The 19,043-nt window shown below is 37.3% G+C and overlaps 1 protein-coding gene across 1 annotated transcript; it reads left to right on the top strand.

Moving 5' to 3' along the window:
• The first annotated feature begins 1,248 nt into the window (after positions 1–1,248).
• adra2a (adrenoceptor alpha 2A) lies at positions 1,249–4,533 on the top strand. The gene is made up of 2 exons (XM_056759924.1): positions 1,249–1,903; positions 2,096–4,533. The coding sequence occupies exon 2, from the start codon at positions 2,216–2,218 to the stop codon at positions 3,377–3,379; it is 1,164 nt and encodes a 387-aa protein (XP_056615902.1). The 5' UTR covers positions 1,249–1,903; positions 2,096–2,215; the 3' UTR covers positions 3,380–4,533.
• The last annotated feature ends 14,510 nt before the right edge of the window (positions 4,534–19,043 follow it).

The raw sequence follows: 19,043 nt of genomic DNA on the forward strand, positions 1-19,043 counted from the left end.
ACCGTGCAATTGTTTTGTGTCAAGATGCACACCAGTAATGTATCTTTGTAAAGGACGTCTTTAAAAACAACTTGGATGTCCTAATTAAACGAAGGCCTAGTCTTGGTTTAAAATAATCCCTGTCTGGGAATCTGCCCCTTAGTCCCTTATATTCAAGATTTGTATATGTATAATTAAAATCAATGAACAAAAATCTACAAAGAAAATCCAGGAGTTGCTATAAGATATAGGATTTATAATGTAATATTTTTAAAAGAACATCTATTGATTGTAGCAAATCAAGGATATTTGCAGCCGTGTCCCTGAAAACAGTAATAAACGTATTTTATAGTTTACCAGCGGGTGTCGCTGTTTCATCGCTTCTTGCTCCCAGCTGTTCTCATTGAGCGCTTATTCTATGTTGTGTTTAGTCACTCATAATCACAGTTAACGCGCTTCCTCTATATTGTTTATCTCAAGTAAAACTCTTTTGCAACTCAGAAATGTTTTGAGAATTTGCTCATGCTTCACGTCATGAAAATCAGTAAGAACTTGAAACAACTTCATATTAACATTGATCTTAAGAGTAAAGCCTGCCTGAAAACCATTGAAAAGACCAATGAGTGGTGAAAACAGTACAAAAAATAAATTATAATAATTTGTCCATGAAAACTATCGTGACAACATCTGTCAGACCATCGAGTGTCAATGTGGAGAAAATAGTACAAACAAAAAAAATATAATAATATAAATATAATAATTCCAAAGAATCTACTGATAAAATTAAGAAAAAATAAAATAATGACTAATTATTCATAGGTTATTACGTAACATCCCTTACGAAAAAGATCCATGGTTAAGTATATTAGCGGTATGTTTTTGTAGTAAAAATATAGAAATTACAAATGAACTTTTATTAACGTTTAAACCGGTTATACTACAGTCTAAAGCATTTTTTATTTGAGGTAAAACTGGTTGTACAAATAAAAATCAATCCGCAAAAAAAGATAAGCTGTTAACATAGTAAAACCATGTTTAATCTTCTTCAGGAATACCACTTTATGAGCAAGCAAAACTAAACATGCAAGTGTTTTAATATAATAAAACAGTTTAACGTGTGTGAATATTCTGTCTGCGTTTTAAAACTGAAGTTAATAGTTGCAACACGAGTATGCCTACTTGTCCCATCTCAGTAACTTTTAATAAGATTTTAGTCAACATTTAGTCCAAAACACTCTCATTCAAATATTTGGGTTAAATTACCTCACATCCTCCACAGATACATGTCATCATATTCTTCATAGGGACGTATTAGGCTACATGTTATACCCATCCTGACTAAAAAGTGGGCCAACTTTCCCTTCCCTTGACTCGTAGATAATCATTAACCCCTCCTAAACAGTCACTTCAGGTTTATTCTCTCTTATCCGTCTCAACACTCCAAAAACAAATAGTTTATAATTGATTCAAACCTGTCTTGAGCTGATAAAAAGGCGTTTCAAACCTGCTTTCGTCGTCTCCACCGCGCCTCTTTCCCGCTGCTAAGCAACGGAGGCTGGTGTAATCAGAAAGAGGGCGTGGCCCGCACACGGCGAATGGGAAGTCATTTAGAACTGGAGCGCGCACACACACTCGCACTTCGTTCCGGCGTCTCTCGCACACGACGCGCGCTCACAGCGGGTAATATGATTACGCCTCTATTAGCTCCGTGCGCGAGATGAGCCCGGTCCAGCGCGCGCACCGCTGAGTTGAGCGCTTATGATGAAGCGCTGTCATAACACGCTCCGCCGACGACATGCAAGACAAACAGTCCGGCAGTTTTCTCTCATATTGACCGACTTAAAACGGAAAAGTTATAAACTGAACACGATTTGTTTGGATGGATAAACAAGTTTGTGCGTCGCATTATTTTCTTCCTTCCAAGGTAAGGTCTGTCCTACACTTTTTGCTTCTTGTGGATAATATTGTTGCCTTAAGTTGTACCAATAATAAAAGCATTTAATTCGTGTTTGCTTAATGTTAATATGTCCATTTTATTTGACCTAATACATGTTTTTCGTTTAATATGGCTGTTTTCATTATCACTGTTTTTATTCATTAAAATGTTTTTTTTTAGATGTCAAATGACCAAACATGTCATTCCTGCCTAATGCAAAGATTCTCTCGCTAATATGGAGCTCGTAAAGTGTCTGGAAACATAATCTGGGTTGCGAGAGGAAGAGACCGATTCTCAGCGATGGAGTGCGACAATGTGACCAACGCGACGGATTGTTACGGATTCCTGGTGGCCGTTCCTCTGAGCGTTCTCGTGGGTCTCCTCATCCTCCTCATCGTCTTTGGCAACGTGCTGGTGATCATCGCCGTCTTCACGAGCCGAGCTCTCAGGGCTCCCCAGAACTTGTTCCTGGTGTCGTTGGCATCAGCCGATATACTGGTGGCCACCCTGGTGATGCCTTTCTCATTAGCCAATGAGCTGATGTGCTGTTGGGCCTTCGGGAAGATCTGGTGTGACATCTACCTCGCCCTTGACGTTCTCTTTTGCACGGCCTCCATCACTCACCTGTGCGCCATCAGTTTGGACCGGTACTGGTCCATCACGCAAGCCATCGAGTACAACCTCAAGCGCACGCCGCAACGGATCAAGCGCATCATTTTTGTCGTGTGGGTCATTGCCATCGTGATCTCCTTCCCGCCTCTCATTACCATGAAGAAGGGAGAGGGCTCCACCTGTCACATTAACCGAGAACAGTGGTACATCATTTCCTCTTCCATTGGCTCCTTTTTCCTTCCTTGCATAATCATGGTGCTCGTGTACATCCGAATCTACCAGATCGCCAAGAAGAGGACCAGAGCGCCCCCTGGGGACCGGAGGAAAACGGAAGCAGACAAGAAGGATGAAAAGGAGGAGAGGCTCAACAGGGACCCGGACGTCCAGCCAAACGGCGCAGACGACAAGGACGAAATAAATGGTGTGGACATGGAAGAATCGTCCTCCTCCGACCACAAGATCTCCAACCCTTGCTCGCTCAAAAAGAAGAGCTCCAAGGGCAAGACCAAACTGAGCCAAATCAAACCGGATGAGAACATCGAGAAGCAAGAGGCCTGCCAGAGGACCAAGACCAGCAGGTGGAAGGGTCGTCAAAACCGGGAGAAGCGCTTCACCTTTGTCCTAGCTGTAGTCATCGGCGTGTTCGTCGTCTGCTGGTTCCCGTTTTTCTTCACGTACACGCTGACGGCCTTTTGCGACTCCTGCGTGCCAGATAGGCTCTTCAAGTTCTTTTTCTGGTTCGGTTATTGCAACAGCTCCCTCAATCCCATTATATACACGATCTTCAATAGCGATTTCCGAAGGTCCTTCAAAAAGATTCTCTGCCGAAGAGATAACAGGAGAGTCGGGTGAATGGGGTTTTTTTTTTGTTTTTAAATAACAGACTGAGATCAGGTTACACCTTTTCGAGTTAGGGGAGTGTGGTATTTGTGTACAGTAAGCCAACTTGTTGTGTCATTTTTCCACAAGTCTAAAGGGAAAAGGACGCATGTCACAATGTCACAATGCAACAATGCATGTTTATGCAATTACAGCACAAAATGTGGTGGGTTGATCCATTTTATAAACGTATCGTGTTGTGGAATAGTTTTGTAACTGTGGTATTTTATCATCTGATCCAAATGTGAGAAACAATGTGCCAAACTGTGTTGATGTGGCCTTCAAACTTCATAAAGGACTGTGGAGTCATACGCGGTGCATTGAGCTAATTCGTCCAGAATGTGCATGTCAGTGTCTCCCTCTCTAGCCTTTTTATGTCCCCGACATATTGTATAATTCATTGTGAAGGTGTTGATATTGTCAGGCGGACAAATTGTCTTTTATCCCTCGTGGAGACGGTTCATTTACAATCTTGGCGCGCACCGTTAAGCAAAAAGATGTTAAGCTAGTCAGACTGGAACCTGACGGGGTGGGTGTCACAACAAATTTCTTATGCTTTTGATGTCGATTATATCTGTCATTCTGGATATAATGGATGGATCTTTAGCACCCCGACGCAAGAAAATTACAGCCATTATGACAGTCATTTTCTGGAACGAATAAAGCGTGTGGCATCCAGGTCACTGTTTCAGACTTGAAAGCTACTTTACAAAGAATTTGCAACGTACTGAGTTTAATCTTTCCGTCTCTGGGAATACAAAACAACGCAGGAATATTCAGCGAGATATCGAATGACTGACAGTGTAACAGAGGTCGACCTCTCTCTCACAGTGTGACAGATGGAGACCTATCTCCGCGTGTTGTTAGGTTCAGTAAGATGAAGTGATCGTCCAATTCAATTTGTGTCTGACCTGCTAAAACGGTTAAAAGCAAAGGTTTCAAATGACGTTTACAAACTACCTGTCACTGTGCATTTTTGTCATATTTGAAAAAAAAAATCTTGATGTATATTGTTTTCTGTCCTGGTTGTGCTCTCAAAGTGTTGTACCACTAAGGTCTAACAAATTGTATTTGCACACACAATCTGAACAACAAAAGCACTCAAAGAATAAAGCAAACAATTAAGAGCAATTTTGTCTGTTATCATTGAAAGAAAATGTCCATGGAGATATTTTTTATATTTTATTGACAAAACGCTCCATTAAAATACAATACTTATTAAGGTATGAGCTGAAAATATGCAGTTGATTACCAGAGGACGAGCAAAATTGTGTTTACGGTAATGCTTCTCAATAAAACTCATTGGGAGAAAGCAGTGCTCAGGGATAAACGCTAAAACACAGGAATTATGGGTTATAAGAGTTAGACTACTTTGATAAAATCACTTCTTACTCTTGTTTGTAAAATAAAACAATATTTAAATCCTGTAATGACAAGCCTGCAAGTGCAAGAATACCATAAAGAGTCTTTTACACTTCAATGAAGTCCAGACGGACAGTTTTGTGTAAAAACAGTAAACATTTCTTTACAAAGAACGAATACAATATATCTATTTTTAAACACCTATAGGCTTAAAATGTCAATCCAATACTGTAAACTCAAAATTGTTTCTTCTTTTAATGACAGCATGTCAGAGAACAATTTCTTTATATTCCTATGATTTACATTTTCTTAAAAGCATGCACGTATTTAAGCCTTTTAATCATGAAAAAACGTTTCTAGTATCTGTCATCGATGTTATCCAGTTCCTTGAACTCTTCTCGGAGTTCAATTTGATTTTAAATCATCTTTATTTTGCAGTTCTCCTCTAAAATTCTGTTTATTATTCCTGTTTTCCCTTAATTCTCAATGATTCATCGTTTTGGTCTCGGAGCAATTTGGCAATAGTATTTTGGAAGTGAAACGTTGCCTGCGGGTAAAGCTCCCCATTGCCAGCAATACATTTAAAAGAGAATGTACCGAGACCTCCATAATTGTGACGGATCACGATGATTTATTCTCATCTGTAATCATCATTAAATCATCAAGACAGTAGAATGATAATTACAAAGTTTCAAATTAGGATTTTATTACACGGACCTTATGTAAAAGATTTAACAATACAAATATGTCAGAGCATCACCACCCACAGAGGTCGAGCTGCGTTTTCTATATGACACAGTGAGGGGGTGAGAGGGGGTATTTAGGCAGGGGCGTGAATGTCGAGGAGTGGGAGATGGGAGTGTGATGGACGTTTAGATGAAGGTGGGGGGGGGGTGCAAAATGTTTTGGCCAAATAAATGTGAAAAACCTAGACATTATAAATCAGAGCAGGTGAGGAATGAGTCAGAAACAAGAGCCATTTTTTTGTCATTAAAAAAGATCACTGCATGCAACGAGTGAGAGAGTTTAGTTTTGTACATTAAGTGAAGAGGTGATGTTAGCTGTCCCAAAGTTATCACTATACACATTCCCCATGTCTGCATAAGCATACTTGCCTACTACATAGTAGAGTACCGCAGGGATGATTTACTTTTGTATGCAAACCATGGAAGCGAGTTCCATCGCCCAGAAATCTATAGTTTTTTTTATAGTTTTTTGGTCAATTTCCTTAAATAAGATGCTGTAACAAAACCTTTAAATATTTTCACGTTTTGATCTACATATAAAACATAAGTTATAACTCAAGTGTGATTTTTAAAGCTTTATTGTTTCTTAAAACGGTGGTTGCTAAAAAGTTGCTAAAAATACTTGCGTAGACGTCAGACATTCGAGATGTTATATAAATCTAAAAATAATGCATCATGGGCACAATTCCCTAAAAAATAGATGAGGATTTATTAATTGAGTAATTACTGGAATTAAGGAACACGTTTTTTATCAAGTTTGAAAAAGTTGATGGAGGCTTTGTTGTGGTGACGTTGATATCGAGCAACCATAGTGTCGTTTTTTTATAGCCTGTTAGCATTTTACTTCTGCAGATGTGAACAAATTTGTAGGTGAGAAACCTTCGCTTATCGCAGAGCTTATATTTTTGCGATCTTCAAAATGACCGGGCCTACAAAAATGCGTCATCCCTGCAACACTCTATTATGTCTAAATTCTCAAACAGTCAAATACAGAAGGCAAGAAAAACTTTACTGTCAATTCTGCTTTAATCACATTATTTGGCCTCATGAAGTGGATCTATTGATCTGTCACTCCATGTCACAAATCCACACTGTTTTTCTGAATGTGGATTGATAAGCAATGCGTGAAGTTTTGAGTTCTATTTGAGATATTTTCATATGTGGAGAGGAAATATACAAAATGTGTGAAACACAAACAGTGGGTCCCAAAAGTAAAGTGCATAGACCCCTCTGAACACTAAAGCCCTATTCGCACGGGATTAGTATGGGACCTCCCGTGATTTAGAAATGACCTCCCCAAATCTGTATTTCATGTGGCACACGGGATAAGTGAAGCCTGTGATTTTACTCAAATTCACAGACTTATTTCCTGGATATGATGGCAAGGCTTTACATATAGTTGTATGGTGTATAATGACATATGACCGTACCTGTCAGCATTTGAGACCCGCGATCGCAAACCACCAGAAAGATCACCGTGATCTTGGGTCTCATGTTACGAGTTTCCATGAGAAATAACAAAACTGGAGACTCCTGGCCAAAACGACAGTGTATGACCCGGCACCCGAAATAATAAAAAAAACACTTTAACACAGCCTCCATTATTTGAAAACGGTGGATAAAACCTTGAAAAATTATATATGAGTGCACAAAATCTCACAGATGCCGATTCGCATGGGACTAATATTATCACAGGACCTCTATGTTCGTCCAAATTAAGGGAGGTAATTTGCGGAGGAATTTTTACTTTTACCAAATTACATACATAACCGATTTGCACAGGATTAAGATCACAGAAAACCTCTGCAATTATTAAAAAGGACTACAGGTCCCCAGGTAATACGAATCCCGTGCAAATAGGGGCTTAAGATGCTCTTCAGATGCGTGTGTTTCATTACATGAGATAACAGTATCAAGTGCCATTTACAAAATATTTTTTTAACATTTATGGGTGTTCAAGCAGAGTAACAACAGGTATGGTCGTTCACATTAATGACAACATGACAAAAGGGTAAAAACACACAATTTTATTTTCTACATGAAATATAGTTTAAATATAAAAAATCGTTTTGAATGATCACAAATACTATTAAATCTAGTTATATATTTTCAAACCTAAAAACAATTTGAGTCCAATGTTTTTTTATTACTCTATAAATATTTAATTTGTTTTATTTTGTCACACAAGACCATTATCCATGCTCACAGGGAATGAGCAGACTACACAATATATGAGCAACTATAAAAATGATCATCACATCATGAGTCTGTGGGATAGCATATGTTGCGGTACATAGTAAATAAACATTATTCAGTTATGATGAACAAACAGTTCAAAAATAGATCCAAAAAGCTGAAAGGGCTGCTACACAGATGCTGCCTGACTTGAAACTTTCAGCAAGCGTCGCCTTGCGGCCATCAGTGTGCCCAGGTACAATAGAGTCATGTTTGTGCTGCTCTCAAAAGGTGCCAATGAATTCAGAAAGTTTTAAAACCTCAAAGGTCAAACCTAAAAAAAGGCCAAGCTCCTTCAGTATGGACCCTGCTGGGCGGTCAATGCATTCTGTCTCCGACGTTGGTAATCAATAGCCGTTATTTTAAAGCAAAGAGGGAGACGTCTTATTAGTGCAAGCGAAGGGGGGATGATGGAAGAATTTGTTTGCCCCATCCAGAATGTTATCCTAAATTGTACTTTTCCAGCATTAACCCACCCGTTGGGAAGTCAATTTGTGTATGTAAGTGCACTTTGAACCGCCGTGGCATGCAGCTGTGCAGCAGAGAGTAAGTGTGGAAGTGTTTAAAACACAGAGATGGTTCTCAGAGCGTACGCACCTACAATGTAAGTACAAAACAAACCGGCGGAATTGCGGCGCGAGGGAGATGGAGTGTTTAATTGCAGAATTCAGTTTATAAAATTAGTCTGCGGGGACACAAAGAAGATGAGATGATTGCTAATCGGGCCGCTTATTGAATTGCAGCTTATAGAGGTCTTAAGCGATGCTTTACAATCAATCGTCTCATTCACGCAAATGATAAGATGTCATGCATCATTGGCATGAATGGGGCACAAAAAGAGCCTGAAACTACTAAAAATAAAAGCAAATGGTCAGTTGTGCATCAACCTCGGGAAGTGCAACTAACAAACAGGTTTGATTACAATGTAAAACACTAATTTGTGAAAAAAACAGAGACACACCCACAAACAGGATGGGTGAATAATAGTAATGGTTTATGAAAACGAAAATGAGATAATAGGTTTTGGTCCAACAGCAACGATATGCATGTTTATTCAAAGGGACAATTCATTCAAAAATGAAAATTCAGTCATTTACTCGACCTCGAGTGAAGAGCACAGAGAAAGATATTTGGAAGAATGCTTGCAACCAAGCAGTTCTTGGCCACCATTGACTACCATAGTAGGAAAATATGCGTGATAAATTTCTTTGTTCTATTAAAGACAAAAGAAGATATTTTGAAGAATGTTGGGAAAGCAAACAGTTCTGGGCACTTTTGACCATCATTGTCATTTTTCTTACTACGGTAGTCAATGATGGCCAAGAACTGCTTGGTTGCAAGCATTCTTCCAAATATCTTTCTCTGTGTTCTTCACTCGAGGTCGAGTAAATGACAGAATTTTCATTTTTGAATGAATTGTCCCTTTGAATAAACATGCATATCGTTGCTGTTGGACCAAATCCTAGTATCTCAATTTTTTGTTCATTAACCATTACTATTGTTCAACCATCATGTTTGTCTGTGGGTTTTGTAAATATTTATCCAATAAAAAGAATTGGAAAGCTTGTCAATTTTGATAACGCCGTGTTTTATTACATAAAAACTGCTTTAGGGATAGTGGACGATGCTACACAGTAAAATGAAGTTGACTTGGATTTATTGCAGGGTTAACAGGTGAACTGAAGACAGGTGAAACAATCCAGGTAACATCTGCAGGTAAATATGATTTGACAGGTAACATCCACAAAATGGTCAAATAATGGTGATAATCGGGTGCAAGGTATTATTGGAAGTGTAGTCTAGATTTTCAAGGTCCGGTGAAAGCGCCGGAGAAAGCACTGAAGCTGGGGGGGGGGGGGGCGTGGCTGACAGATGTTACAGACATGAGCTTTCAGTCCGACACCGATGATATAACAAAATAAACATTAATAGTAAACTGATATAAATAACATAAAAAAGGATGTAATAGGGTTGCAAGCAACAGGGCAGATTTTAAGGACAGGATTTGTGAGCAAAACATTGTGTAATTAACATTTAAACCTTTAAAATGCAAAAAGAGAATTTGCCCTTGATACAAGCCAATAAATCAGCAAGATACAGTTTCGCTCCCTGGGGAATGTCTATGAATTCTGTCACATGAACTGAAAACGACCCATAGGTCAGATAGATTCATGCTGTTGCAAAGCTGTTGAGGTCAGTGAAGACCACGAGGGGCACAAATGTCATGAGACACTTAAACAATAAGTGCTTCCTGCAGTGAGCGCGTCAGCGTGGAGTGAAAGCAGCCTCCTGAGTTAGTCTGTTCACACAGGGGCTGCTGGGAATTGGTGGCTAGCGTATGGACCGTTTCCTCTTTGCATCTGTTGCACTTTTCCCTTGTGCCCGTTTCGATAAGTGGAAATTTGTTTCTGAAGTTACGGAGAGAATTCATGTTTATGTTTGTATTTTTTCTGTCTGTGAACATGGTAATTTTAGAACCAGAACAAATTGAAATTGAGGTAAATACACCGCGGGAAAGCAAGCGGTGGGAAATCACTGGAGAAGCTTTAATGATAGAAATGAAAAAGCAGAGGAAATTAATCTGAAGTTTCTTTCCGTGATTTGAAAGAAGTCCCTTGATGTTCTGTGATATTGAACATGGATGTCTGGGGATGCATTCAGACATCAACATTAGTATCACTCAACTCTGAAAAAGTACATTTGAATGTATTTATTTAGCAGACGCTTTTAACCGAAGGGAACATCATTGACAAACAACCACACAACAGCCAACAAGTAAAGCTGAGTTGAGCTGAAGTACTGAAGGCAGATCTGAAACTAAAGTGCAGAAAAACGAGATAAGACAATTGTATAACTATGAAGTGCTTATGTACTTAAAAAGAGATATGAATGTTGTGTTAAATACACACAATCTAAAGAGCTTATGCTTGGAGTCATATACAGGTTTTAAATCAAATGAGTGTGAATATATGATGACAAACATTTTGTTTTAAGGTAAACTCTCCCTATACTCAAAACATTCTTTTAATGGCTGTTCGTAAAGGTAATAAAATCAAATGTGAAATACACTTAGAACGGGTTTAATCTTTCTTAAAATCCTAATTGCTTTACTTTTGTCATAAAAGTGTTAACGTACACGGTGCCTGACACAGTGTCTAGCATAGAATAATGATAATCTAATCATTGTGAGAAAGACTTTAGTTCGTAGACCAGCAGTAAATCCTCGGCAGACAGTAGCCCGAATAGTCTGTCTCCTCTGGTTTAATAAAGCCACGGCCAAGATGAACGAATTTAATGATTTAACTGGAGGTCTCAAGATCTTGCCTCTGTGTCTCAATGCTGAGGTAAGCTGAACAGAGAAACCGAAAAGAATCCCAGAGCAGATGGACAGCGTCCCCCAGTTCTCAATCAAAAATATCAAACTTATATTTTTTTATCGCTTTAGAAATAATACATTTCATAATACGTTTACTTCTAACTTTTAGCTGTAATTCAACTATTTTTGATATTCAGCTAAATAGTCATTAAATGGATGGACATAAGCTGCAGACATTTCTTTGTTCTGCTGAACACAAAAGAATACATTTTGAAGACCGTGGAAAACCAAACAGATCGGGGGACCATTGACTACCATAGTATTTCCTACAAATGCTAGTCAATAGTGCCCCAGAACTGTTTGGATACAAACATTCTTACAAATATTTTGCTTCACATTCATTTGAACAAAAGGGTTCCCTTCATAAAGCATTTTTAAATGTCTTCATTAATGATTAATATGTCATTTACGCATGCATTACAAAGGAGTTATAACTGCATAAGTTAAAAGGAATTCTTACAAAATACCTGCCAAATGTGAGCCATTTTAAACTGACATGCTATAAATGCTTAATGAATGCATTTATTCATAATATCCTTCTAAATCTTTTTTTATTATTATTTTATATTTCATAAATGTTTCGGATGAATCCACTTTATTAATGCACACTTTCATGGATGGCTGACATTTATAACTCTTAAACGTTTTTTCCAAGTTTGGTGTTTTGAAGTTGTGAATAAAGAAAAATCAATGCCTGTGAATTATTCAAAGTGCGCTTTCATGGGCTTTCAATACTTCTAAAAGTAAAAAAAAACAAGCTTTCTGTTTCTACAATAAATATTAAATACATGTTTTGTGGTTTTGAATAACTATTGGAAGTAATTGAATCATTAATATTCATCGTAAACAAACAAGTTTACAACAACCTTTATGCATTTAGTGCTAAAACGTGATCAAAAGTTTCTTGGTAAGCAAGAAAAAACTGCATTAGATAAGCATCATGATCTGAAGGCATTCTGGAGGGCACCGTAAAACTTTCAGAAAAAGGATCAGGTAAGCAACATGGTTTGAAAAGTGACATAAGAAAACATTACAGCCTACAGTCTTCCGTCTGACAGCCTATTTTGCGAACAACATCAAGATAATAATTAATCTACATTCGAGTCAAATAAATAATTCGATTTATTAAGCATTTATAACGTCACTATTTGGCAGGTATTTCCTTAGTATCCCCCTTTTATTTATGCAGTTATGACTGTTTTATAATGCATTTGTAAATGACTTATTAATCATTAATGAACACATTTATTAATGCTTTATGAAGGGAACCTTAATGTAAAGTGTTACATACTTAGGGATGAGAATTTTTATTTCTTTGTAAACTATCCCTTAAACTAAGTTGCAGAACACTCGCATATGAAACAACAGCAGTGATGTCAGATCATGTGAATCGTTATTTTGTAAGAACATATTTTTCTTCTTTAAATTTCTTCAAGCTTTATATTTCTGCCAGCTGAGGCTAATTTGTAAACCAGCCATGAAGATTCTATACTATCAAGAAATAGTCTGATTGACAACAGGGCTCAATGGTTAAGGTTTTTCCTACTGGCCAGGTCAGGCAAGTTATTCGAATTATTATTGGCCCTGCCAAAATTTTCACTGGCCCCACCTTAAAAAGTAGTAAATAAATAATACTGTCTAGTTATTAGTTTGTTGTTGTTTTTTCTAACTATGTAATCTCAATAAATAAGGTAACAATATAAAAACTATTACCCAAACTGAAATTTCGAAATACTGTTGAAGACAACTACTCAGTAAGTATTAAAGGGGTCATATGGCGCAAATACGCGTTTTTCTGTGTCTTTTGTGTGTTATAAGTTGCCCATGCATGTATTAGACACGTAAAATTACAAAAATGTATGTGTGGGAACAAAAGATGCTTAATATCTAAAAGCGAATGCTCACCCAGACCTGCCAGAAACGCTTGTAAGGTGGGTGTACCTGTCAGTACAATTGCTTTGCAACCTGATGTTCCAAATATGGTAAGACGCGTTACATTTCCGTCAAAGGCTTGCAGTATTCGACCAATCACTACAGACTGGTTAACTGGCCAATCATAGCACACCTCGAGTTTTAGAGAGGTGGCCAAGAGGAGATACAAACATGAACTATATATGTGGAAAATACAGCCTTTTTGAAACTTAAATTGTGTATACACATTGCATTACATCTAAAACAATAATATTCTTAAATTATAATATTATTAAACGATAATATTTGTTTAAGCCGTGTCTTATGACTCCCTTAAAATAAAAGAGTAGTATGTGCAAAATCAATAGCTCTAGTAAATTTAATAAAGCAAACATACACATAAAAATAATGAGTGCTTTTCAGGTGTTTCCGGTTGATCTAATGGTAATTATCAGGTAGACAATCTAAATAACCAAATGTAAGATAAGCCTAAATAGTCACCATATACATCTACATTTACATTTAGGCATTTGGCAGATGCTTTTATCCAAAGCGACTTACATTCCTTTATCCTATACGTTTTACATAGGTATTTGCAATCCCCCGGGATCGAACCCACAACAATGCTCATACCACTGAGCTACATGAAAGCTACATAAATGAAATATAAATTAAATCTTACTTAAGTTATAATGTAATTAGTCAGGAGCACTGAATGTTTTTTCTCTTCGTCCTTTGTTTTCTTGATGTACGTTTAAAACAGAGATGTTTATCATGCAGCTGCCCCTTCAAGAGATGCATGGATGTAATAAACTGTAACACAGGCTTTGTTTCCAAACTGTCCCTGTGTTCCAATCCGCATACTATCCGTCCTAAATAGTATTCGAAAATGGAATTATTATGTCCCAAGTCGTAGTATGTTGAAAAAAGTATTCCAACGATTCCTGAATGGTCTTCTACTTCCGGTAGAAATTCGGAGTGCAGAATGATGCACACTCTGACGGCTGATATAACCCACAACTCACAATGTGTAGGCGAAGTTTAGTTAATTATATAATGGATGCGTCACTAAATTAACAAATGTAAGTGTACAGTAAACATTACATAAGAAATAATGAATGAATAAATACCTTAATGGGAAGAAGAGTTGTATTTTGATGTGTGTGTGTGTGAACGTTATTGGCCACAATGTTGTTAGGCAACCACGGCCACTTCCGTTTCCTGTTGTATGTCCCAGTTTGTACAATCTATTTTGCCATGCACTCAAAAATTAGGCGAACTGGAACAAGGATATTAATATGTACGCATTTGTCAGACAAGCTACTTACCTTGCATTATCCTATACATTTATACTTAGTAATGTGCAATTCCCTGATCGAACCCTTGTCAACGCAATGCTCTTTCCACTGAGCTACAGGAAAGCGTGATTCTTAAGTATTTTGCACGCTGTCGGAGATGCGGCTATCCGGCAGTTAGAACCAAACCTGTGAGAACCAAATCGAGTTCACTTTTGCGTTGACTTGAGAATATGGCAAGGCATAAAAACGTGCAAATTATAAACTTTTGTGGCGATACAGCACTGGACCGATCGGGCAACTGACAGTTATATCAACTAGCCCGAAGGTCTCCCATGCTGGTAGTTGTCGAGCCCTTTGACAAGGTCATCAGCCAATCAGAGTGCCAAGGAGATATCATGAGACTTCTGTGTTTAGCCTGCTCTCCGCACATTCACTGTAACCTTTAGAGCCGTTAAATCACATTGGACCATTTTGTCTTTTTTTCTTCCAGAGGGCTTGTTTTCTTATGTTGTCTGATGAAAAAAATCTAACCATACGCTGCAAAATATCAAAAAGTTCAAGTACAATCTAAACTCTCTACCCTTTTGTTCAGATTGATATGCAGGTTGATCAACAATATCTCCTTTGGAATTGCTATGCAAATCGTCTCCCGATCCATTTTAAAACCATTTTTATTAAATCTTTTCCATTTCATGTTTTTATTAAAGCTGTAATTTATCTCGGCCCCTTTGTGATTTTGCTTAATTTATTGCAATGTTCCCTCCCCAAAAGATGAATCATGAAGGACTTTATTGAAAAATACTTCTAATTAATTTAGGTGCAATAGGTCTTAAATAACAAAAAATAGCGTTATATAAATTCCGGCCATGACTCATCCCGAGGATTTTCATTTCAAAATAAAAATAGAAAAATAATGGGTGGTGGCACTTCACTGGCAGCATCAATTTCCAGCCGTTCTTTTGTGACCCCTCTCTCCAGGCGCTTACTGACATGCAGGTAATTTGCAGGGCCCTCTGGGCTCCCTAGGGGCCCGATAATGTAGAGGAGAGAAAGAAATGTGGAACGTGAAGTTAGTTCTAATCTATAGAGGAGCAGTCGCTGTCACATGTTGGTTCTTTGAAATAAAACACTGATACTATCGCGTTCTGTACAGACTTATGCTGACAATTAACATTTGTAGGAATTCTTCATCCCCATGGTAACTGAACTGGAAAACTTGTATTCAGATATCATCATAGCTGTGATGTCAGAAGGACCTAAAGATCTGAAGATAACTACTGGTTGCTAGGGCAATAGAACCCTTTGAAGCATTACATTTAAAGTGAACTCTGCATTTCTTTAATGCTGCTACTGATATGAATAATATCTCATATTAGGAGGCTTGATCAGAAGAGGTTTGCAAATATGATGAATCGAATGATTCCTGTAGAGTAAAGGCCTAAGTATGGACGCGACACAGGGCTGCCCTCTGACGGTTTGGTAGAGCACACATACTCATTTATACTGCGCATGTGTCCCCGCTTAATCTGTGAAGAGTATGCTCAAGAAGCTGTGCAGACGCATTTGTGCTCGAGATGGACACGGCCCCAAAAAGTCAAGCAGGGGTTGCTCACCCTTTGGTCTGTGTGGGTCCTAATGCCCCAGTATAGTAAGTAAAAAAGTAAAGGTCCTGACTCATTAAAAATCCCAGGATGTCCTCCGAATAAATACGCAAAAAAACAAACCCGGCACAATTTTTTATGACGGATGAAAATAAGGTCGTACTTAATTTTTTAACATGCGGAAATTCCGGACGCAAATTTCAGACTTAATGTGCAATGGGCTTCAGTAACAAAATATAAAGAGAATAGCACTTAAGAATGTAGCAGTCACACTAGACTTTTCGTGAAATTGACTTTCATACAATGCGTATGACATACACATGTGAATGGCATAAACCGGTAACGCAAAGTTAATTGAACTCAACCATATTTTTCTTTACTTAAACTATTGAAATACAATAAAATATTGGCCTAAATATTATTAGAATTTTTTTAAGCATTTTATGAAAATTAGCAATTCAAAAAACTGAAATGTGTTTAGGCATTAAAATTATTAACTGAAAATTAATCAACTTAACAATAAATAAAACATAATAATAGAAATAAATAATATATACAATAGTATAGTCGAACAAATAATATTATGTCAAAAGCACATAAGAAAATTCCTAAAAACTAAACTAACATTTTTACTTTTTTGTTTTTATTTAAAATAGCCTAATGATAAAACTACATTAAAAATGAAAACAAAACTATAATAACTCTCTCAAATTCAGGTCATGTGAATATGTGTGACCCATAGTAGATTGATAAGTCACAACGTGATCTTTTAAGGTCAAGGAAACACTGAATATAACAGAATCAAACAATCCTCTTTTGTACAATACAGCTTTAAAATGACAAAAGCAACAACAACGGAGCAAACAGGATGAAATCAATGATGTGTAAATAAAAACTTTTTTTTCAAACATCTCGGCGAAAAAGTGTAAAATATGATCCCTACTAAACAATTCACCATACTAATACAGTATCAAATTATTGATTAGTGGTTCAGACAAAGATATCCACACTGAAGTACAATCTGTGTTTTCCTAGCAAAGTACAAGGTGTCCAGCAATATTGCAGCACTCAATCAAATCAGTTTGCATAGCGCACATACTTCCTCTTTTTCCCCTATCCGTCAATGCGAAATGATAATTCACACGCTGACCCTAATGTTCTCACGGTCTAAATCCCATCACAAACTTTTCCCTGTAATCGCCAAAATGTACAAAAAATGACTAACTGAAGGGCAGGGCAGCCATCGGCAGAGACTGGGCCTGTAAATTTGCCTCAACACCGAGGTCAGATTGGTCCTGGTTTTTCTAATTAATATTCCAATTTTTTTTTTTACACAATTTATTTAGGTGAAAAATATTCAGGCTTTAACTACGCAAAATAACATATTTATCTTCAATCGGTTACAGGAGTGTTTTGAAGGACTGCAGTCGATTGATAGATTAATAAAAGTTTGATTATGGACAGAATTGCAGAGTACATCTGACCCGTCTACCTTTATTTTGCAACCTGCGCAATGCAAAGTTATAAATGCATACTTATTAAAAGCACACCACATCATTTTCACAAATAATATGAAGTGTAATGAAGTATCATTCTTACTGACATTGAAAACATCAGAGACTATTTTTCGTGGGAGAACATCTGTCAGACAAGCATAATATTTTGTATCTTAATTGAAGATTGTGAGAGAGAAAAGATGGCGTTTTTTAATTGGCAGATTCTTCAAATGTAAGCAGGCTTTAAATGTTGTTCATTTCTTTTGGAATCTCAATTCTCGGAATTGTTAAAAGTAGCTATAAGACGTAAACCTCACGTCTTATTGTCATTATTAAAAAAATGTCTGTCTGTGGATTTAAGAGCCGTTCATCCCAAAATAAAAAAACAAACCTGTATGTCTTTTTTCAGCAGAACAGAAAAGAAGATATTGTGAAGAACGTTTGTTACCAAACAACACAGACCCAGGACCCCCATTGAACATAGCCACTGAGACATTTCTCAAAATACATTATTTTGTTTCACTGAAGAAAGAGTCATATACAGGTTTTTTCTTTCTTGATCTTTCCTATAAAATACAAATATACAGTTTTTTAAGCATGTGACTAACCCTCAGTTTAGTTATTTTAGTCAGTTTACAAATCACTACAACCATAAAATCTATGTAAAAATATGTTTTACTTTTTATATGGGTTAGGAAAACAATAACATTAACATAAAGGTTGACACAACCGTTATAAAATTTGATTTTGACTGAATGACAGAACATTAATGCGATAAATGAAGATGAAAATCCTGTAAATTTATGAAAAACTAATGCAATGCACTCTCAGACACGTATACAATATATGAATAACTCTGGATGATGGTGTGCTGCTTACGAGCAGCGATCAAAGCGAAGATGTGATTTTACATGAAGACTTTTTCAATTGTGAAGAGACTTTTGAATTTTGATAGACTGTCAGATGCATTAGTACTTCATCTTTTCCAACCCCCCAGCCACCCCTGCCTGCCAAACAAGAGCCATTTTGTCAATTACATACTTCCAGAGTCACTTTAGCTAAATCCACACTTCACAGCTAATTAAGAAGAGCGGTGCGCCTCTCCTGCGCCGTGTGTGTGTTGTAAAGAGAGATGAAATCGGATTTGCATGTCAATGCTTTTTTACGCTTTTAAACCCATCGGTCTGTTTAACCAGGCTAGCCCTTGTGTTCTTATTAGTAGCCAGCAGCGTGTATTGTTAAAAGCATTGTTGTGCCATTGACAACATTATCCATCCTTTTAGTTGTCATTAGGATGTGACTATGACGCGACACTTTCCTCGTTTCCTATTGGTTTATTTGTCGTAGGTCGGCTCTTCAACGTATTTGTACTGACGCATTCATAGAGTATCTGTATCTCAACACTCCTCCGCTTTCCAGAATCATTTCCTTTTCACTTTATCTTGTGACAGAGTTTATACGATGCGGGTGTAATCGCGTGAGCTCATACAAAGCTGCTATGATAATTTGCACGGCTCCCCAAGAAAAATGACTTCATTAATCTCCTGTTTGCACAGACCACAAGGGCTCCTGTATGTAAAATACAGAATTAGCTCTTAAAGCGATAGTTCAC

This window comes from Triplophysa dalaica, chromosome 10 (assembly GCF_015846415.1).
Source record: "Triplophysa dalaica isolate WHDGS20190420 chromosome 10, ASM1584641v1, whole genome shotgun sequence".
NCBI lineage: Eukaryota > Metazoa > Chordata > Actinopteri > Cypriniformes > Nemacheilidae > Triplophysa > Triplophysa dalaica.

Excerpts from the sequence above, each read along its gene's own strand:
- adra2a (XM_056759924.1), top strand. The coding sequence starts at position 2,216 with ATGGAGTGCGACAATGTGACCAACGCGACGGATTGTTACGGATTCCTG.